This window comes from Pan troglodytes, chromosome 7 (assembly GCF_028858775.2).
Source record: "Pan troglodytes isolate AG18354 chromosome 7, NHGRI_mPanTro3-v2.0_pri, whole genome shotgun sequence".
Taxonomy (NCBI): Eukaryota; Metazoa; Chordata; class Mammalia; order Primates; family Hominidae; genus Pan; species Pan troglodytes.
The window spans coordinates 25,483,481-25,506,328 of NC_072405.2; the positions used below are offsets into that span (position 1 = coordinate 25,483,481).

At 36.5% G+C, this 22,848-nt stretch overlaps 1 protein-coding gene across 3 annotated transcripts in view; it reads left to right on the forward strand.

Annotated features, from left to right (window-relative positions):
• ZDHHC2 (zinc finger DHHC-type palmitoyltransferase 2) overlaps positions 1–22,848 on the forward strand; it is a 68,100-nt gene that overhangs the window by 39,626 nt on the left and 5,626 nt on the right. For all 3 annotated transcript variants that reach the window (XM_519614.9, XM_063816185.1, XM_024345000.3), the window contains 8 exons: positions 1,180–1,300; positions 3,259–3,328; positions 4,058–4,090; positions 11,393–11,513; positions 13,702–13,834; positions 15,666–15,792; positions 16,122–16,214; positions 20,979–21,091. In XM_519614.9, the coding sequence (XP_519614.3) occupies positions 1,180–1,300; positions 3,259–3,328; positions 4,058–4,090; positions 11,393–11,513; positions 13,702–13,834; positions 15,666–15,792; positions 16,122–16,214; positions 20,979–21,091 (811 nt within the window). The remainder of the gene's footprint in view (positions 1–1,179; positions 1,301–3,258; positions 3,329–4,057; positions 4,091–11,392; positions 11,514–13,701; positions 13,835–15,665; positions 15,793–16,121; positions 16,215–20,978; positions 21,092–22,848) is intronic.

Sequence of the window (22,848 nt, forward strand, 5' to 3'; positions counted from 1 at the left end):
TGTATATATACAAAATATATAAATATATGTATACAAAATATATAAGAACGTATATATAATGCACTACTTAAAGAATAATTAAGTGAAAACACCTAAGCAGCCACCGAGCCAGTATGTCAAACATTGTTCATATTTTCCATCTCTGCTGTGCATCTCCCAGCTGTTTCCCTTTATTCCTGAAAACGTAACAACTATCCTGCATTTCTATTATTCTTTTTTCTTTATAATTGTATCACATGTACATGTATCTCTCAACAACAGTGTATATGTTGTTTAGCTTGCTGGTTTTAAAATTATATGAATGAATCATTGTATATATGTTCTATAAGATTGTTTAATGTTGTTCAGTATACTGAGGTTCTTTCCTTTGCTATACACAGCTATAGTTTATTAATTGTTAAATGCCGGTACTATTCCATTATTTGGATATATCATACTCCAATTTATCCATCATCCTTTTGATGGACATTTGAGTTGTGTTTAGTTTTTTTGTATTTCAAACAATGATACTGAGATTTTTCTTGTACATGTCTCCTGGCGCACATTTATAGAAATTTATACAGGTGTATGTGTGTCTGTGTGGAAGATATGTATTTATATACATATTATTAAACAGCAGCCCAAATTTTCTTTTTCTCAAATATTTTAAAATTAGCTGGGCAAAATTGTCAGTATAAGAAGTAAAATAAATAATTAGACCCTTTAGAAGTGCTGGGGGAGAGTTTATGTAAGGATTATCCCTAAGTTAAAACTCACTTAGATAAGAAAATATGCTTAATGGATTTTCTACATTTGTTCTTAATGATCTAAATGAAAAATTTATTCATTGAGTTGTGTTTATTCATTGGGCCATCTTATCTGTCAATATAACTCATATTTTGTTGGAACTCTATGGTTTATAAGCATTTTTATGTACTCTGTTCCTTTTGAGTTACACAAAAACCAGAGGAAGTAGGTATAGTTGTATTATGATGATGATTATTGTACCCTTTTTCTAGATGCATAAATGAATGACCTGTGAGGTGAACAGACTTGCCCAGATTTCAAATTCTATTGTCTCTTTGAATGTACAATATACCATTAATATTTTATAAATACCCTTTTCCGGGTATGGTAGAGAAGACCAATATGTTATAATTTCTTTGAAAATACTGATTAAGATTTAAATGTATTCCACAGTTCCATCTCTCTTATGCAGAGAAAGATTTGTTGGAGAGAGAGCCAAGAGGAGAAGCCCATCAGGAAGTTCTTAGGCGAGCAGCCAAGGATCTTCCCATCTATACCAGGACCATGTCTGGAGGTAAATGTTGATAATGAGTGCTTTGCAATGGTATGCAAATAACATCATTAAGGTGACTGTAAGAAAGTGTGTTTATGTACTTGAAATGGTAAAACACTCATTTCAGAATGCTGTGTTATTTCTTGGATTGCTGTTAAATCTTTCCTGTGTGATTCCATAAAACAGAATGGAAACATGAATAGCACTGTGGCAAAGAGATCTCAAGGAAATCACAACTGACTTTAATCCTGTTCTGCCTACTTAGTTATGACTCAGTGAAGATGTGGGAACTGCTGAAATCTTGATTTATAGTAGTACTCATGTTTAAGGTTTTAATTGTAGACTTTCCTATTCATATTTAATTTAAGGCAGCAGTATCTGTAATGAATATAAAATGAATACTTTTACATGTATTTTTTCGTAAACTTAGAACAGTCATATAGGTGATGTAAAATTTCATTTAGGTATTGGTATAATTTTTTATCTATCTTTAAAATTTTCTTACAAATGCAATAAATTAACAAATCTCTTACTTGGGATATATTTTAAGGTAATTTGACAACTATCCAGTTAAACAGTTATCTTAAAACTGATGTACATGGACTAGTGATGCTTACCCACCAAGACTTGCCCAGAGCTTCTGTGACTTCAGACCTGTGCTGTCCATTATGGTAGCCGCTAGCCCCATGTGGCTGTTGAGTGCTTGAAGTATGGCCAGTTCAAACTGACAGGTGCTCTAAGCATTAAATACACACTGGTTTCAAAGACTTAGTATGAAAAAAATATATAAAATATCTCATTAATGAACAGACACAGTGGCTTGTGCCTATAATCCCAGCAACTCGGGAGCCTGAGATGGAGGATTGCTTGAGCCCAGGAGTTAGAAGTTGCAGTGAGCTGTGGTTGCACCACTGCACTGCCGCCTGGGTGACAGAGTGAGACCCTGTCTCTAAAAAATAAAATAAATAAAAAATGTTAAAAAAAAAAAAAAAACAGGAAAAACTCATTAAGATTTGTGACTCTGTGTGGTGATTCATACACGTGTAATCTCAGCACTTTGGGAGGCCGAGGCAGGTGGATCACCTGAGGTCAGGAGTTTGAGACCAGCGTGGCCAACATGGTGAAACCCCATCTCTACTAAAAATACAAAAAAATTAGCCTGGGCGTGGTGGCGCATGCCTGTAGTCCCAGCTACTCAGCTCACGAGGCTGAGGTGGGAGAATTGCTTGAACTCAGGAGGCAGAGGCTACAGTGAGCTGAGATGACACCACTGCACTCCAGCCTAGGCGACAGTGACATTTCGTCTCAGAAAAAAAAAAAAAGAGGTTTTTATATTACTTATATTTGTTTCTGACTCACTTTAGAATCATAATTGAATCTGACTGTAAGTCTCACACATAAGGTTTTCCTGGTTAATATTGTGACCTTAGTTTTACCCTACAAAGACAGAGATGTGCTTATATATGTTTAGGTATATTTACCCTGTAAGTCTAAACAAACACTGCAGAAATTTAAGCCCCCTAGAAATAAATCATTGCTGAGTTTCCAGAGCTAGTTAGTGACAGTAAAAGGTGCAAAAACCTGGTGTCGTTATTCCTAGTTCAGTTTAAAACTTTTTTTGATAAATAACAGGGTACAAGAAATAAATTGGTTTAACTGAGGGAGACATTCTATTTATTTTGATTAACATGGACATATTTGTACCCTTTGTGAGCCTTGTTATAACTACTGACAATTGAAAAAGCATCAGAAAAATTTCCTTAGGAGATTCTCTCTTCTGGTTAAACCTCCAGAGAACTGTGGCTGTAGGCAAGTCATTCCATTTTTGTATTTAAACAGCATCAAATATCTTATTTTTTTACCAAATTTAAATTTTATATGCTTTTTAAAATTTAAATTTGGAGAGATGATAAAAGCCATTTAATTGTATTTTCAATTCAGTGTTAACTCTAAGACTAAGTGGAGCTTTTTGTCCTTAGCCATCCGATACTGTGACAGATGCCAACTTATAAAACCAGATCGCTGCCATCACTGCTCCGTCTGTGATAAGTAAGAGAACCTTTAACTTCTAAAGTATCTACATGCTGGTGGTCTTTTTCTTCATTATGTTTCTTTTCTCACTGTTTTCCTGATTATCTTCTCCATATTCTCGCTTCTCAGCCCTTGATTTAGGAAATGCAGTTGGTATAACCCGCTGACATTCATACCAGTGAGGCCTAAGGCCACAGTCAAGTGTCAATTTGCCCCCAGATTCACGGTGCCCTGAAGTATGTGATTTTTAGCAGTTCTGACTTGGCTAGTTCAATTTAGGAAATACTTCTATGAGTGTTTTCCATTTTTATAAAGATAACTCAGTTGACTTCATGACAGTCAGACGTTGTTATATATTTAATATACTCCAAGGACAGTATGACTTGGCATAAGGATTGATATTGAAGGAGAAGTTTTATCCAGACTTTCTGTAAATCCGTTGCAGTTTTGTTCTTTCTTTAGCCTAAGATAGTTGTATATTAATACATTATATTGTTTTTAGGAAATGAGTTGCTTTGCATCTTAAGCATGTATATTTTGAATTCAAGTTATATTATTATAAGAATTGGCTATAGGGTTTATTTTAGATGAGAACTTCTGCTATTATCCAATTTTTAGATAAGTAAATAATTTTGCAATATTTTACTTGCCGCAGCTGTTTGAACTAACCATAATTTATATCTTTATAATTTAATATCATTAAAATTTCATGGGGTATTAGGTTTTGTGTTCTGCTTTGTTTTTTAGATGTATTTTGAAGATGGATCATCATTGTCCATGGTGAGTTGGCTGTATATTTAAACAAGTTTGTGTCCCTTGTAAATGTTAATAAATTAAATCACTTATCCATGTAAATCTTTTCACACATGAAATATTACTTGAGTTGACATGGCAGGAACTTTTGGATTTACTTTCTAATATTTGTTTAACTTAAAAGAGCCTTTATTTAGGGGAGTTTCCATGAAATACTTTTAAAACCAGTAGGTTAACAGTCTTAAAGTTAATATCGCATGTTAGCTCAGAACAAAGGATTTTGTTTGTGTGCATGTGCATAAACAGAGATTCCAGAATACTTCACAGAAATACACACAAAGATGTACAAGTAAATTATACATAGTACCTCACTGGAAGGTTTTTATAAAGAATTAAGTCATCAAAAGCTTTTTAACAATTTATTTTACGCAGAATTTGACATTAAGGAGTAGAATAGCAACTACACAGATATACAAATGCACACATAAATTTAAATAAGATTTTCCATATAGAATTCATTAATATTTGCTAATATTTCTCAGTCACGAAATTAGGTAATTTAATAGAGGATTATTTGAAAGATCTGATTAGTAAGGTTAATTTTCCTTCCTTTTCCTATAATTTTACATCTCAGTGTAGGCATATCTGTGACAGTCATGCCCAGGTTGCTGGCCAGGTTGGATTTGGGCGTGAGTAATGCTTATTCTTCAAGCTTTCTTTCAGGGATGGCTCTACAGAAAGGTAGACACGCCCACAAGTCCACAGTAGGTATAGGGTGAAATATATGTAGGGAATGGTTTTCTTAGCAGCAGGAAAGATTCCCAGGGGAATGTAGGATTATGGTATCCTGTATCTTTCACCAGTATACCTCTTTCTTTTCTCCACCTCGATTTTCTCCTTTAAAGCGTTCAGGCTAGTCAACCTGTATAAGAATGGCACTCTCCTTAAAGGTCTCGGTAAATAACGCCCCCTTCATACTAATTGATACTTGCACTCATTCTTTTGACCCCCTGCCCCCAGTTTTCTTTTCTGGTTTTTTTTACAGCAAGTGTTCCCCCTCCCCCAGTGTCTTTAATAAGACTTCTTCTTCTTCTTCTTCTTCTTCTTCTTCTTCTTCTTCTTCGTCTTCATCTTCGTCTTCGTCTTCTTCTTTCTTCTTCTTCCTCTTCTTCCTTTCTTCTTCTTCCTTTCTTCTTCTCCTCCTCCTCCTCCCTCCTTCTTCTTCTTCTTCATCTTCGTCTTCGTCATCTTCTTCTTTCTTCTTCTTCTTCTTCCTCTTCTTCTTCGTCTTCTTCTTCTTCCTTTCTTCTTCTTCCTTTCTTCTTCTCCTCCTCCTCCTCCCTCCTCCCTCCTTCTTCTTCTTCTTTTCTTCTTTCTCCTTCTTCCTTCTTTCTTCTTCCTTCTTTCTTCTTTTTCCTTCTTCTTCCTTCTTCTTTCTTCTTCTTTTTTTTTTTTTTTTTTTTTTGAGACAGAGTCTCACTCTGTCACCCAGGCTGGAGTGCAGTAGCATGATCTCGGCTCACTGCAACCTCCGCCTCCCGGGTTCAAGCGATTCTCCTGCCTCAGCCTCCTGAGTAGCCAGACTACAGGTGCCTGTAACCTCACCTGGCTAATTTTTGTACTTTTAGTAGAGTCGGTTTCACCGTATTGGCCAGGCTGGTCTCGAACTCTTGTGATCCGCCCGCCTTGGCCTCCCAAAGTGCTGGGATTACAGGCGCGAGCCACCATGCCTGGCCAACATCTTCTTAATTCTCCTTACATTCATTTGTTGACTTCCTCTGCAGCTGCTGTCAGTGCCCCACCTGTATCCCCATGACCCACCTGTTGAGTTCATGGCATCTGTGGTGAACATCTCCCGTACCTGCTGGCAGCTCCCCATTCAGGCACCTGTGTTTCTTTTCTTCTCTGCCTGAGGGGTCTCTTCTACCTGGGTAGTTTCGTTCAGCTCACAAGCCAGGCAGTCCAGAAGTGCCAAGGCATTCATACCTCCAGGGGCAACCCTCAACCAGTGACAGCCTGGCCGGTAAAAAATGCTTTATCCTTCCTGTCTCAAATAAACTGCATCCAAGTTCTTGTCTCAGAGTCTGCTTTGGGGTAAACCCATGTTAAGCACCCTCCTTTCTGGATAACTGTATACTCCAGATATATTCAGCAGAGTGGTAGTCATCATAGGCATAGTGTTGATTTTGATTTGTCTGACCTTAATAAGGGATTGTGATGACAAGGAATGGAGAGGTGGAAAAAAATCAAGTCAGTACATACCTATAAAGCTTCCCATGCCCTTGCTGTACTCACAAAATTACAAAAAGAGAAAATAATAATTTACCATTATAGTAATTTTGCTAAATCAACAGTTAATTTGGCCTCATGAGATACTTACAGTCTGATAGCCTTTACAGTTTTCACAGATTCTGTTAAATAAGTGAAGGAGAACAACAGAAATGAGACCCTAGAATTTTTAAAAATAGGTTCCGTGGCATGCCTACACACCACCTGCTGTTACTCCACCCTTAGGTGGCAGTGTGGGAAGGTGAATGAACTGACTGCGGTACCTTTTAACCTGTGTCATTGTTCACTTCCCCATCACTTCCCTTGCTGCATCCACTGTCTCCACCACTGTCCTAGCTCTGAGTACTCCCTTGCAGAAAGCAGCAGCCATGTTGACTTGTGAAGGATTTGGTGCCAAGGGTCTGTTACTCACTTGGTGCCAGCTGAATGGAGCAGCCATTGTATTTAATTTTTTAATTTCAAATTAAAGTTTTAAATAAAAAAGTCTATAGCTAATAACATGCTTTTGGTTCCAAATTCAAAAATAAAACAGGTAGCCATGTTCTTCCCAGTCCCTCTCCCCACCTTCTTCCACTACGCACAGAGAACCAGGATTGTTAATGTCATGGCACTTTTCAGATCTCAATGTATGTGTGCATAGCCTATAAACCCCCTCGTTATTTATTTATTTATTTATTTTTAGTACAAGTGACTACACTATTGATTGAATCTGTTTCTTTTTGTTTTCTTCACTTAATGTATCCTGGAAATGTTTCCATATGAATATATAAAAAATATTTTTCTACAGGCTTTGTGTGAATGTATTCATCTAATGGCAGTCACTTATAGGACTTTTAGGATGTTTTCAGACCCAGGGGCAGCCTTTTCTCTCTCTTTTTTTTTGTTTTGTTTTTGTTTTTGAGACGGAGTCTCGCTCTGTCACCCGGGCTAGAGTGCAGTGGTGCGATCTTGGCTCACTGCAATCTCCGCCTCCTGGGTTCATGCCATTCTCCTGCCTCAGCCTCCCAAGTAGCTGGGACTATAGGCGCCCACCACTACGCCTCACGGTTTTTGGGGGTTTTTTTTGTATTTTTGGGTTTCACTCTGTTAGCCAGGATGGTCTCGATCTCCTGACCTCGTGATCCGCCCGCCTCAGCCTCCCAAAGTGGTGGGATTACAGGCATGAGCCAACGCGCCCAGCCAGGGCAGCTTTTTTATACAGGTATTTTAAACAGGTCTTCTGAACCTTAATATCTGTCAACTTTGAATATTTGAAACATTAGATCAACAATACCTCTCTATTTGTCAGTGATTTCTCAGTCTCTGCTCTGACCACTTAAGATTACCCACCAGAATTCCGGGGATCAATCTCATACTTGTGTTTCAACTAAAACAGATTCCGTAGTATTTGCTTTATTGGATTTTCTATCAAAGTATTTTTTTTTCTTTAGTATAAAATTTTAGTTAATTATTTCATATTAATAATACTTTCACATGCTTGCCAAAGGTTAAGTAACACAAATAAAAACAAATTATTTGAGCTTCAGTTTATTGAGTGCCGGTTATGTTCTAGAGGCCATACACATAATCTGTAATACTTTTAACAGCGACAGAAGTAGAAATTATTTGTCTCATTTTATTTTATCTTATTTTTTTGAGACGGAGTCGCCTAGGCTGGAGTGCAGTGGCACGATCTTGGCTCACTACAACCTCCGCCTCCTGGGTATTTGTCTCATTTTACAGGGGAAAAAAATGAGGCTCAGAAAAGAGAAAGAGAGGGCTCAAAGTCACATAGGAAATTTTTTTTTACTTCAAAGGCCACACTCCTTCCAATGTATTATGTTCTTTTTCACATTTAAAGTCAGAAAGCAATTGCCCAGAAACAGGGCCAACAGCTGTGTTTTACACTGAACTTAAACAACATAAGAAGAATATTTACCTAGAACGTGTTTTGTTTCTCCATATGAAATCATTCCTTTTCTAGATGGAGAAATAGATTCAGAATAAGTCTTCTTCCTTTTCATAATGAGTCTATAAAGCAATAGGCAGTTAAAATGTCTAGCCAAAAGCTGTCTATTGTGAAGACAGTAAGGTATTATTCAAAATAAATGTCACTATATTTCTTCTAGTTATATATATATACACACACACACACACACACATACATGCACATACATACACACACACATACTCTATGTATATACATATTAAACTCTAAAATATATGATCTTTATTTACTGACCTCCTTTGTCCCTAGCTCTAACATGGCAAATTTTACCATCCCCTCAAGCAAAGCTAAATTAGTTGTTACAAAATCTGTGATCAAAATCATTCTATAAAAATACTCTTTATTATTTAATGCAAGAGCTGCTGCTTATATTCCTTCAGGAAGAGAAACAATCTTTTCTATCCCTTCCAATTTCTTCCTAGTCCACAAGTCATTATTTACACCCATGTTGTCCGAAGTCTTTTTTTTTTTTTTTTTTGAGATGGAATTTCACTGTCACCCAGGCTGGAGTGCAGTGGTGAAATCTTGGCTCACTGCAACCTCTGCCTCCCGGGTTCAAGCAGTTCTTTTACCACAGCCTCCCGAGTAGCTGGGATTACAGACGTGCACCACCATGCCCAGATAATTTTTGTATTTTAATTTTACTTTATTAATTAATTTTTGAGATGGAGTTTTGCTCTTGTCGCCAGGCTGGAGTGCAGTGGTGCAATCTCAGCCTCCTGGGTTCAAGTGCTTCTCCTGCCTCTGCCTCCCGAGTAGCTGGAACTACAGGCATGTGCCACCATGCACGGCTAATTTTTTGTATTTTTAGTAGAGACGGGGTTTCACCAAGACCATGCCAGGCTGGTCTTGAACTGCTGACCTCAGGCGATCTGCCTGCCTCGGCCTCCTAAAGTGCTGGGATTACAGGCGTCAGCCACCACGCCCACCCATATTGTCCAAAGTTTTAAAGCACCCAGCTTTTGCCTACCCATTCTTTCCCCTTGAAACCAACCTAAGTAAGCAAAGGGAATACCCTGTATCCTTTTGAGACAGAATACAGTTAGATTAGGCTGTTTCCAATATTATTTCCTGCCATGATTCCATTCAAACACCATAAAAGGCAACCTCAGCAACAGGCTTGCATCCCCCCACTGGAACCTCTAGAGATGCAGATGTAACTGTTTCCATACCAATGTGCACCCACAATTTGTGGCTTCTTTTTTTTTCTTTTTTTTTTTTTTTTGAGAGGGAGTCTCCCTTTGTTGCCAGGCTGGAGTGCAGTGGCACAATCTCGGCTCACTGCACCCTCCATCTCCTGGGTTCAAGCGATTGTCCTGCCTCGGCCTCCCGAGTATCTGGGACTACAGGCGTGTACCACCACGCCCAGCTAATTTTTGTATTTTTAGTAGAGACAGGATTTCACCATGTTGGCCAGGATGGTCTTGATCTCTTGACCTTGTGATCTGCCTGCCTCGGCCTCCCAAAGTGCTGGGATTACAGGTGTGAGCCACCACGCCCAGCCAACTTGTGGCTTCTTTATAGATTATTTGCCCATATGTAAGACCTTTAAGTTTACAAATTACTAAATCTAATGCTATTCCCTTTACCTTATATTTTTTGAGGGAGATGATGTAAACATTTTTTTCACATGAACATGGTTTCATTTTTACAAATCTAGAAAGAAAAGTGTTTCATCTTAGTAGCTAAGTCAATGGAGAGTGAGATGATTTTTACCTACGTTAGAAGGGGAACAAGAACGTTTGAGAAAAGGAAACAATATGTGTATGTTCCGTGCAATAGGCTGAATACTAGAAAAGGAAACCTGTATGTTCTATTTAATAGGTTCGTTATACCGGTTAACCAAGAAGTTACTCAACCCGTGAAGGTATTAGCCAATTCCACATGGGTGATGTATCACATTGACACAAGGTCATCCAGTAGTGCCCTTGTCTTTATGAAAAGGAAATCAAAAACTTTGATAGAAAGAGAGTGAGCCTATAAGCCTATGAGTGGGAGCTAAATGATGAGAACACATGGACACAGAGGAGGGAACAACACACACTAGGGCCTTTTGGAGGGAGGAGGGTGGGAGGAGGAAGAGGGCTAAGCAAAACAACTAATGGATACTAGGCTTAATACCTGGGTGATGAAATAATCTATACAACAGACCCCCACAACTCCCGTTTACCTGTCTAACAAACCTGCACTTGTATCCCAAAAATTAAAGTGAAATAAAATGTAAATAAATAATTTTTTTAAAAAGAAAAATCTTAACAAAAAGAAAGTGAGCCTATAAAAATGAATTGTATTTGTACTTATGTTTATTGATACAATAGTTTGATTTGTCCCCCCTCAGATAACGACTTTGGAGTGAGAACTGAGATTTATAAATTTCCATATTTGGAATTATAGCATATTTAGAGCCGACTTTTGGAAATGACCTCAGAGTGTTTAACTTACAGATAAAGAAAATGAAATTCTAATCGATGATTTCACTTCCTCAGGGCCACATCATTACTTAGTGTCAAATGGGCCTTCTGACCCGGCTGTCTAACTCCCAGGCCTACTTCTTTTCTTAAAGCTCCCATTTAATATGCTTTGACAGTCCGCTTGCTTCAGTGAAGGCATGCAAAGAGTAATTTGTGAATATATTCCATCTAATTTGGGAATACTTGAAAAATTGTAACTTAATTAATCATAGTTGGATATCAAACCCAAAGGTGGCATAGAGGAAGGGTTTAGTAAATTCACCTAAGCTGCCTGGCCTGGTACGGTTTCTCGCAGGCTCTGTGCTTTGAGGGATGTGCATACTTGCGTAATTTGACATGACATGCAGTTACATTGTTTGTGATTGACTAAAGCAATATTAAATATCATGTTTTAAAAATAGAAGCAGATTTTTTAGTGAAATGGATTTTTAAATGATTGTATGCATAAAGAAATCTTATGAGTTATATTTAAAGAAATGCCAATAAATTAGAAGTGAGAGGAAGCTAAACACTTGCTTGAGCATATGCACACGTAGGTTGAAGATGTAAAACTCACTGGAAATGTTTTTGTTTTGTTAACAGGGTGAACAATTGTGTTGGATTTTCAAATTATAAGTTCTTTCTACTTTTCTTGGCTTATTCTCTGCTCTACTGCCTTTTTATTGCGGCAACAGATTTACAGTATTTTATCAAATTTTGGACAGTAAGTCATTAACTTGGTAACTTTTTTTGGTATACAATAATAGATAATATAGGCTTTTCAGAACAGAATTATTTCCGACACTGATTTTATAGACCAGAGCTCATTGACATGCAGTCAGTCCTCATTATTCGCAGATTCTTTATTTGTTAATTCACTAAAATGTAACTGTAACCCCCACATCAATACTGACAGCTTTCGTCATCTGCAGACATGTGCAGAGTGGCAAAAACATTGAGTTGCCCCCATGCCCATTCCCAGTTGAGGTTGAACAAGACGATGCTTTTGCCTTCTTGCTTCAGCTCTCATACTGTAAACAAGTGTGCTTTCCACAGTCTATTTAGTGCCATGCTTTTTTCCATTTTTGTGCTTTTTGTTGGTGATTTTGCTGTCAAAAAAAGGTCTTAAAGTGTAGTGCTGAAGTGTGGTCTGATGTTTCTAAACAAAAGAAAACCGATATGTGTTATGGAGAAAATAGGTGTATTAGATAAGCTTGATTCAGGCATGAGTTATAGTGCTGTTAGCTATGAGTTCTTTATTAATAAATCAATAATGTATATTAAATAAGGTGCATTTAAGTAGAAACACACATAAAACAAGGTTACACACTGATCAGTTGTCAAAGATGTTGTGACCAGAGGTTCATAGAAACCTAACCCTGTATCTTCCCTAGGAGCAGTTTTTCAGTGTTCACAAGTTCAGTGTTTGTGGAAAGTTTATAAAAAATAAGTACTGCGAATAACGAGAATTGATGACTATATAAGATTTTTTTCAGGATTTAAAAATAGAAGTATTTTCTTTATGTGTAAGAAGATTATTTTTTAAACTATTATGCCTATAATGTCCTTATGCCTATAATATCCTGAATTTTTATTCAGTATTTCTTGATTACGCTTTATACACTACATATTTTAAATGTAGGCAAAAAGAAATTAAAATTGAGGATTTAAGATATCCACAGGTCCTCCTTGTGAACACCAAATGACAGTAAAAAAGCAATTTATCTGCTGCCAGGATTGATGTATTATTTTCATTAAATTATCTTTATTATGGTAAGAATTTCTAAATTGCTAGATCACTTATGTGAGATTTGAACCAAATTTAATACCAAAGAGTTATTGAATGCCTACTGTGTGCCAGTTCTATTGCTAAGCATAGAAAGACATGAGTGAAGAGACCTGCTGCTAACATTCTAGGATTCTTTCAGTGTCCAGCTTGAAAAATGAACCGTAATGAATGTCTGGGAGAGCATTACCTCACTGCTCCTCCTTCCTGTGGATGATTTTAGTTTCAAACCACAAACATATATGAAAAGGAATGACCAGAATTTTCGCTATCAAAAGAACCTGCTGCTGATGAAAACTGTCAGTGAGGTCTTGTGACCGGTGTCATTCGGTCAGGGACGACAGGGTATTGAAATCTCAGGACCATTTATCAGAAGAGACACCTCGTGGCAGCCATGGTGCTTCCCTATGTGTCCATAGCCCGAAGCCCTCCATTCTAGAGCCATTCCAGGTCTCTTTGGATTTATAAACAGTAAGAGAATGAGAGTCTAACTGGTTTTCTGTGAGATGGACTGTTTCAGCCCATGGATATTAAGATTTATTTTAGACAGGTGTTATGCACTGGCATTGATCTTTTCTGTGGTGCTATTATTTAAGATAGCTTGAAGCATTATTGTGAATGTGTTGTTATATGTATTCATTTAGTTGATGCTGTTGTTTGTAGTAACGTAAAACATCAATAAGGATAGTAGCCAAATTGTGCCAGTTAGCCTTCATTTTCTGGCATTATAATGAAACTATTTAAACAATTGTGATTCTGTAGTATGTTAACAAAACATACTCCGTTAATAAATTTAAAACTACATTTTATAGTTGCATTTATCTTGCTTCGTAGTATTACAGTTTATACATATACTACCATAAATTTTCTATGATTTGGTTATGAAAAACACAGTTAATATTCCAAATTTTAATATCATTTTCATATATATTCATATTCTAGTAAACTTTTAACCTGATGAAATATATGCATATTTTTCCTAAAGTTTTAACCATAAAGCCACATTTTTTAATATTAAATTTAAGAAAAATTTTAAGCAAAAAAAAAAACTTACTAATTTACTTATAAAAGTAGGGGAATACATATCCCTTTGACAAAACATGTTATTTTCTTCCTTTCTTTATAGAATGGCCTACCTGATACTCAAGCCAAGTTCCATATTATGTTTTTATTCTTTGCTGCAGCTATGTTTTCTGTCAGCTTGTCTTCTCTGTTTGGCTATCATTGTTGGCTAGTCAGCAAAAATAAATCTACATTAGGTGAGTATCCAATTATTGTAGTTGACAGAACTTTAAATACATATACCAACATTCATTGACAGTTGCTATGTGATTAAATGCCAGCTTGCCCTGAAGTGGTGGGAAAAGTCATTCTTATTTTCCTCATTGTTTTTTTGATATGTCGCTTAGACACATACAGCTTTGCTCATTCCATATATTGATTGATTGTCTCATATATATATATATGAGACTATGTATATATCTATATATATACATATATATAGTGGCATATAGATATATAGATATAGTGGTGAGCAGGGGCAAAACAGTCTAATGAGGGGCACTAGGAATATTTTAGAAACACTCCATGTGGCTGAAGCATAGAAAGCTAAAGATTGAGAAATACATTAATGAGGTTTGAGAGGTAAGCAAGGACTAAGCTATGTAGAATTTCTAGGCCAAGGATAGGAGTTTGGGAATGCAACCAGGACCACACATGCTTATGATCATAAAGGACACTCCAAGCTGTGAGCTTCAGTTATTATAATATGCAATGAGGATTAATTACAGTGGGTAGTCAATTAGTGTTCATTTTCAGTATTCTGAAATGAAACATTATGGAATTCTGAAATGAAATCATTACACCAAATACTATTAGGGTGAAAATTCTGATAAAGTAATTTCTAAGCCCAGGAATTTTATTTCAAATTATGTGTTAGGCAGTTAAATTATAATTCATCAAAAGTAAATTTATTGTTTCTAGAGGTTTTTAACTTCTGGAAACCTCTAGATTTAACTTGTAGCACTGAAAGGACTTCCCCTGGATAATATGATCCTTTGAAATGTTTTAGAAAAAGCTATGTATCCTAGGATGAAGAATGCTAAGGATCTTGCAAATGACCACATTTTTTCATAGTGTCTAACTCTGCTGGTTAGATTTTTCTTTTTAATGGAGAAAAATCATTATACCTCCATGTTCATATTCCAAAAACAATATTTTACATTTTGTATTTCAGCATGATTCAAGAAGAAAATGTAGTATTTTTGAAGGAATGTTGATGACCTTATTCAAGTCTCAGTCTGTTGTGTGTTTGTTGTGTGACCTTAGGCAAGTCCCAGAGCCTCTCTGAACCAGCTTCGATAGGCAGAATGAGCATCACCAGATGCAATACATGGTTCTGGACTGGATCCCGGTTTGGACAAACTAGTTTAAAAGTAGATTTTATAGTCAGCTGGAAAAATTTTATTAGATGAGAACCAATTTCAATGAAATTGGAAAATACTTAGCCAGGCATGGTGGCATGACACCTGTTGCTCCAGGAGGGTGAGGCAGAAGAATTGCTTGAGTCTGGGAATTCGAGGCTACAGTGAGCTATGATCATACCACTGTACTCCACTCTGGGCAACAGAGTGAAACCTTGACTCAAAAACAAACAAATGGATTTACTTAAAAACAAAGGTTGTAGAATGTATGTAAAAGATAGTCTGATTGTGGTTTTTTTAAAAAATACACCTGTAGATTTGTAGATCTATGTTTATGGATCCATCCATTTATCTATCTATTGATCAAAAGATCCAGAAGATGCAGTTTTAGTTTATTTGCTAATTTTTATTTTCTAATTTTCTACAATGCACATGTACTATTATAATAAAAAGGCATATTTTAAAATTAAAATAGGTATATCTTATGATATTTTAAAACAGAATGGACACCCTATATTTCAGGGCTGTTGACAGGCACATAAGCCCTCACAGTCAGCTAGCCATTGATTTTCAGGGTTTCTTCATTTACTTCAATTATTGATAAATATTCAGGATTGCTAGTAAATATGTTCTTTACTCATGTGATTCCTTTACCGTCTTTTTTTAGAGGCATTCAGAAGTCCAGTATTTCGACATGGAACAGATAAGAATGGATTCAGCTTGGGTTTCAGTAAAAACATGCGACAAGTTTTTGGTGATGAGAAGAAGTACTGGTTACTACCCATTTTTTCAAGGTACTTTTTTGTTAAAATTTTCAGGCTTTAAACTAATGAAAATAATACAGCAAAAGATAGTTTCAGGAAAAGCTTCTAGTTCCATAGGCTTGTAAGTCTGTGTAGGAACTCTTATTTTTAAAAAATATTATTCTATGATTCACCATAATATCAATGTGGAAGTCAGTTAATTCATCATCTTCCTAAACACTATGTTGAGCTCAGTGTCTAATACGCATTTTTTTTGCCTAGAGTATAGCATGTTCTGCTCTCGGACATCAGCATTTTGGCAGGGTTTCACTCCGTTGTCTTTTGTATGGTTCAGTTCTAAATTTTTATTTTAATTCTAGTCTAGGTGATGGCTGCTCCTTTCCAACTTGCCTTGTTAACCAGGATCCTGAACAAGCATCTACTCCTGCAGGGCTGAATTCCACAGCTAAAAAGTAATCTCATATTTTTTTTCATTTTACTTTCAAATAATATATTTTACCATATTGTGTCTTTTGGTTATATGTTCCTTTGAAAAAAAATGACGACCATAAGAAAATTTACTGCTGTGGTTTCCACTTGAAATGAGGGAAAAAAGAAAGTATGATTGAGGATACATTGGAAGCTTCAATTATACTTGTAAAATGGTGTTATTAATCTAAGTGTGAGTAAAAATGTGTTAATTCTCTATACGTTTTGGTTGACTGAAATCTTATTTTTTAAATGTAGTGCTTAAAAGAAAAAAAAAAAGTAAGTCAAAATTAGCTACCCACTGCTCAGGTAGGCAGACAGGGTAAAATCGCCCCTGACCCGCCATATCTTTCCTTTCTGTGATAACTGTTAGAGTAAAGAAACTTGAGGCTTTTGGAGATCAAATGGATCCCCAGACACCTTCTTGACAACTCCATTTTAATGTATATTATGGACTTAGTGCCCTTGGAAGACCTCTAAGGATTATCTGAGCCATTTCTGTGGAGAGGGAAGTCAGAGTCTTGGAAATTCATTGTCTGGAGGCTTTTGCTCCAGCTTTAAGTTTGTTTTGATTCCAGACTATCAAGAATTTGAGGGTGGCCAGAGAAAGACCTGACATTTCATTCTGAACGTGCTACCAGCTGGCAAAAGGAAAAGTTACTTAAACTTTTAAAATGCTGTGTATGAATTTTCAATGGTTTGAAACACCAGTTTTTATACCTTTGTGACAGATTTGAGTATAACCATTCCTCTAATTTTTCAATGAAAGCCAGTAGCAAAAGCTACCATAATGATAACCATAATATCATTCTTCATTAAATGTTAGAGCTTTTCTTAGTTGCTGCAGTGCCACATACACAGTATCCACACCAACACTCCATATTGAACATTTCTTACTGATCACAGGACTTTTTCCTAGGGAGCCTGGAGTGACCCCATAAACCTCAAGGCAGTGTTCCTGGTAGCCATTCTAAAGTTCTTTTTGTTGTTGTTGTTTGTTGGTTTGTTTTTGTTTTAGTTTTGAGACAGGGTCTCTCTTGTCACCCAGGCTGGAGTGCAGTGGAGTGATCATGGCTCACTGCAGCCATGACCACCCAGGATCAAGCGATCCTCCTGCCTCTGCCCTTTTAAATCGGGAATTAAATGTAAAAGGAATTTATATTTAAAATCCTTTTAAATTGTCAAAAGAGATGAAAGGTATTTGTCACCCCATCCCTAGAGTGAGCTATGTACAGGCCAGACCCTACCAGTTAGTAAATGGGCCCAGTGTATATATTTCACAGGGACATTCATGAGCATCAGAGTTTTTTACTAGATCATGCCTTGTGCATTTGGGCTTGAAAATCCCACAGAGCTAAATGTTTATGGTTTTTCATATACCTCAATGCAGAAAAATCTAGTTTTAATAAATTATTCAGAATATGTTTCAAGCTTTTACAAAATTCAGTAGTAGTTTATAATACTTTTTTGCCCTTTGTGTTTTTTTTTTAATAATTTAAGAAATTATTTTGGTTTTAGAGATAATATTTCTCCTTCCACTAAGGGCACCATGAGATTTGGGAGAAATCTTAGTTCTGACACGGTTACCCAACTGGGTGATCTTGAAGAAGTTAAATAATCTTTTGAGGCCTCTGTTTCCTTTCCTTTGAATGTTGAGGTCAGATTTAGACAGCTAAAGTCTCTTTCTTCTGCGGAATTCTACTATCTCCCATGTTGAGCCCATATAAAATTTTCGTGGCAAGTTCTGTTCTCTTCTTTACTCCAGAGTTGAATATCTTGCTGTCTACTTGACATACCCACTTGGACACCTAAAAATCATCTCCAACTAAACAGGTTCAGAGCAGAACTTTGAATTTGATTCCCAGCCATGTGTACCCTCATCACCACCCTAAACCGGAATCTCCTCCATGCTTCCATTATCAGTATTAGTGACCTCCATTCTCCCACGTGTTCGTGCTAGAAACTGTGGGGTCATCCTGGATTCCTCTCTTTCAATTACTTTGTATTTACTCCATTTGCAAATCCTATCAGATGTCTCTTTAAAGTATATCTATAATCTGAATACTTTCTAACCACCTCCAAGGCAGCTTTCCTGGTCCTAGCCCTCATCCCTGCTCCCATGGATTACTTCAGTAGTTTTCTAACTGATGTAATATTTTTGCCCCACTCCAATCTATTTTCCCTTCAAAATATAAGTCAGATTGTGTCACTCTTCTGCTGAAAGCTCTATTAGTTTCCCATCTTACTTGGAATAAAAGCTAATGAATGTCTGTTCCATCACTTAACAAGACTGATCTGACCCCAGACAGTCATTCTTTTTTTTTTTTTTTATTGGAGACAGGGTCTTCCTGTCTCTATTAAAGCAAGTTAGTAATGTCTCTGTTATAATAAAATGTCTCTGTTAACAGCCAGTTGCCCAGGCCGGAGTGCAGTTTTGTGATCATAGCTCACTGTAGCCTCAAACTCCTGGGTTCAAGCAGTCCTCTCACCTTGGCCTTCTGGATGTCATTCTTTTTTACTTTCCTTTCACTTACAATCCTCAGACACAGATCTTGCTGTTCCTCACATGGACCAAGCATGTTCCTTATGTAGTGCCTTGTCCTTGCTAATTCCCTTTCCTTACCATTCTTCCTCCAGATCTGAGTGAGCTGTGTCTTCTCTTTATTTATATTCTGTTAAGGCGTAACTTCAGAATAGAGGGAATCTTTGATAACCCTTTGTAAAATAGTAACTTTCTCCGCCTCTTCCTGTTACACTGATTTTTTTTTTCTTTTTTTTCTTTTTTGAGACAGTCTCATTCTATCACCCCGTCTGGAGTGCAGTGACGCAGTCTCGGCTCACTGCAACCTCTGTCTCCCAGGTTGAAGCAATTCTATTGCCTCAGCCTCCCCAGTAGCTGGAATTACATGTACACCACAATGCCCGGCTAATTTTTGTATTTTTAGGAGAGATGGGGTATCACCATATTGGCCAGGCTGGTCTCGAACTTCCTGACCTCAAGTGATCCACCTGCCTCAGCTTCCCAAAGTGCTGGGATTACAGTCATGAGCCACTATGCCCAGCCTGATTTTTTTGATTGTTATAGCTCTTATTATCACCTGACTTGTTTCATTCATATATGTATATATTATTTATTTTTCTTCCTCCATAACAGTGAAATTTCCATAAGAACAAAGACTTTGTTTATTAAAGTGACAGGTGCTCAATAAACATTGTTCAGTGAATGGATTCTTGCCCTTTGCTAGAGTCCTGTTAGCAGTTATGAATCTTCAGAGTCCCTAAACCAGGATCCCAGGATCTGGTTAGTCTTCTGTACCCGTTATATGGTCCCTTTCTTGAAGAATAATAAGAATTAAAGTAAGATTTTTTATATAATATATTTAAACCTGTGTGGAGATATGCTGCTTTCTGTTTTTTAAGATTTACCTCCAAAATTTTAGTAGGTAGTTGTTAAAGCTGCACAAAATTGAAATATTCTAAAATTTTAGATATGAGGTAATTAAGAAGAAAAAGCATACGCATATATCCTTTAAAAACATAATAGTTACTATATATAATTGAACTCAAATGTGTGAAATTATTCTTGAAAGAGTTTTAAGTTGTTTTTTTCTTTTGAATACTATTACAATTACTATTTCAGAACATTCTAAAACATCACTAATAGTTTCTATGCCAATAATGTTTCCTAAGTGAAATATTTTTATGTATACTTTTTCATGCCATCCAATATGTTGATGTATGGCATTTCCACCTAAATTTTAAAGAAAATTCTTCTTAGAAGACTGCTCATTCCCCAGACTGAACATTGGGTTTGTAAGACCTGATAATTTCAGATGTTTTTTATATTCCTGCAAAATAGTTTGCTCAAAGTTGTTGTTTCAGTTTTACAGAAGAAGATAGAGAAAATTGTGTTCAAGACCAGTTAGGCCACTTTAGAAGCTGTAGGCCATTTTTTCCTCAACTTTGTCTTCCTACCATCGCATTCATATTTTCTTCCATATCCACATATCACTTACAAAATTAATATTTTTCTGTATTTAAATTGGCACTTATGCTTTTTTTAAACCAAAGTTTATACCACTCTCATAAATGAGAAACTCGCATAACTTTCTATAAATAGAATATAACTTTAAAAATAGGCCCGGTGTGGTGGCCTATGCATGTAATCCTAGCACTTTGGGAGGCTAAGGCAGGAGGATCACTTGAGACCAGGCATTTGTGATCAGGCTGGCAACATAGAGAGTCCACTCTACAAAAAATAAAACAAAATAATTAGCTGAGGGTGGTGGTGTGGTCCCAGCTACTCGGGAGGCTGGAGGAGGAGGATTGATTTGAGCAAAGGAGGTTGAGGCCATGACTGCACCTCTGCACTCCAGCCTGGGCAATAGAGTGAGATTCTTCCTCAAAAATAAATACATACATAAAATTGATAATAAAATACTGTTATTAAGTTCTAACTACCTGCTAAAGCCTGGGGCTGAGGACTATTCTCTGGAGATTTTCCAGTGTTAGAGATTATCATCTTATGGTAAGCAGAAGAAGGAAAAGAGACTGAAGATAGAACACTTTTCTCACCGCGAGTCAGTGCTATTTAATGTCTTATTCTTGTATTCCCCACGTTATTTTGGGTACCTCCTGCAATCATCTTGCATGGCAAGTGGTTTTGGTTCCATACATTGAGAAACAATCAACTTTACTATCAAAAATTAGCTTATGATGATTTTGATGATTATTCAATTATTATTCAGTCTCGAAAACCATCAGTTTCCTGCAAAGCCATTGAGAGAGTCCCAGAGCCACCTTCTTACTGATTCTCAGTCTTGGACGGAGAGCAGCATAAACCCAGGAAAATGCAAAGCTGGTAAGGGTGTGCTTGTTTGGCTGTTTTTTGATATATTTTATTTTTAGAAGGTAAACGTGGTTTAAAAAAATCCATTATACTACCTACAGACGTTTTCTTAGTTTGGAGTCAGACTTCTATTCTAAATTCAGAATTATTTTCAAAGAACTATTCATGAGGTTCATTAATAACCTGTTAGCAGCAGAAAATCATTTTGTGAAAGATGGATCTGCATTGCCTTTTTTCTGTTTAAAGAACCAAATCTTTATCACCATTACTCAAATAAAATGATAGAAGTAAATTCAAAATATAAAGTATAAAAATGAAAAAACTACAATCAAATCAGATAGAAGATAAATATCTACTGAAAAGGACCTTAAATTATTCAGTTCTATCTTTTACTCCAAGATTGCTGTCCAATTTCAAAATGTCTGAGTGAAGTTACTGTGTACCATAACTTCAGCTGCCTGCGATTTCTTCATATCCCACTCACGTTCCTCTTGTTACTGTTGTTGATTTTAATCTTTTGTTTTCTTCAGTCAGTGTAGTTTGTTAGCAAGGAACAAGCAAGGCTCCGAAGTCAGACCTGATTTAAAAACCCTAATTTGGGCTCCTAGTAGGGTGTGATATGTGTCACGTTACCTAACATCTTTTAGACTTAGCTTTGTTCTTTTCAAAAGACTACCTATTTCTCAATATTGATAAGGAGTAGACAAAATAGGGTGATCATACATGCATGTGTGTGTATATATGTGTGTTGTCCACATAAAGGAGTTAAAGCCATACATCTGTGATTAAGGCGTTATTAGCCAGAAAATCTTCAGATTGACTACTAACCTTTTCTCCTTCGTTTCTGGTTTTTTCAAATAAACCAGTCAATGTTTTAAAGTGTAATGAACCAAAGTCGGGTAGTACGAGAGTTTGAAGAAACCTCTGGGATTTAGTGGTAGCGAAAAACAAATGGATGATCCTGAGTAAATATTCTAGTCATTATTTAATATATTATCAGTCATCTTCTCCTAAAATAGAAGCTTTCTTTAGCCTTATTTTTAAGAAATATATTTGCCTCCCAGAGGGTCCCATTATTTGACTATTCATAATTTGGTCACTCTCTCGACCTTCACACATGCCATTTCACTTTCTAATCTATGGCAAGGACTAGGCATTGCCTAAACAAAAGTTGATGACACCGATTTGTTCTTTGAATCCATCATTTTCGTTAGAGGCAGAGAAGTGATAAATAGTTGGGGGTCAATTGTTGAGACGTGGAAAAACAAAGAATTCCTCTTCCTCCAGAAGGGATTCACATTTCGTCTTACATAATTTATGTTAACATAGCAGTGGTTTCTTGATTTTCACATGCTATTATAATTCTTCGGCATGTTCGATTAATTTTTTTGTTGGATGAAATGAAGAACTACTTAAAGTGTAAAGGATGATGTATAGGAAGGAAAAGAAGCAAGAAAAATGAGGTGAGAAAGTGCTCAAAGATTGGTTTGACTAGAATGAGGTTGGTAGAGGAAGAATTTGGAAATGTTGATGTAAGCTGATGTGAGCAGTGTGGGTCAATATATCTTTCATTATTATGTTTCTCTACTTCCTCAGATGTATATTTCTGTTTTTAGTGTTTTGTGTGTGTGGGAGAGAGATAGTGGTTGTAACTGACACTGTATAAGGGGTGTGTGTGTGTTTCTATATCACCATCTTATACATACCCTTATTATGTACAAGGCACCTTTGGAAGTCTACCAAGGGATTCCTTATTCATAGATGAATAA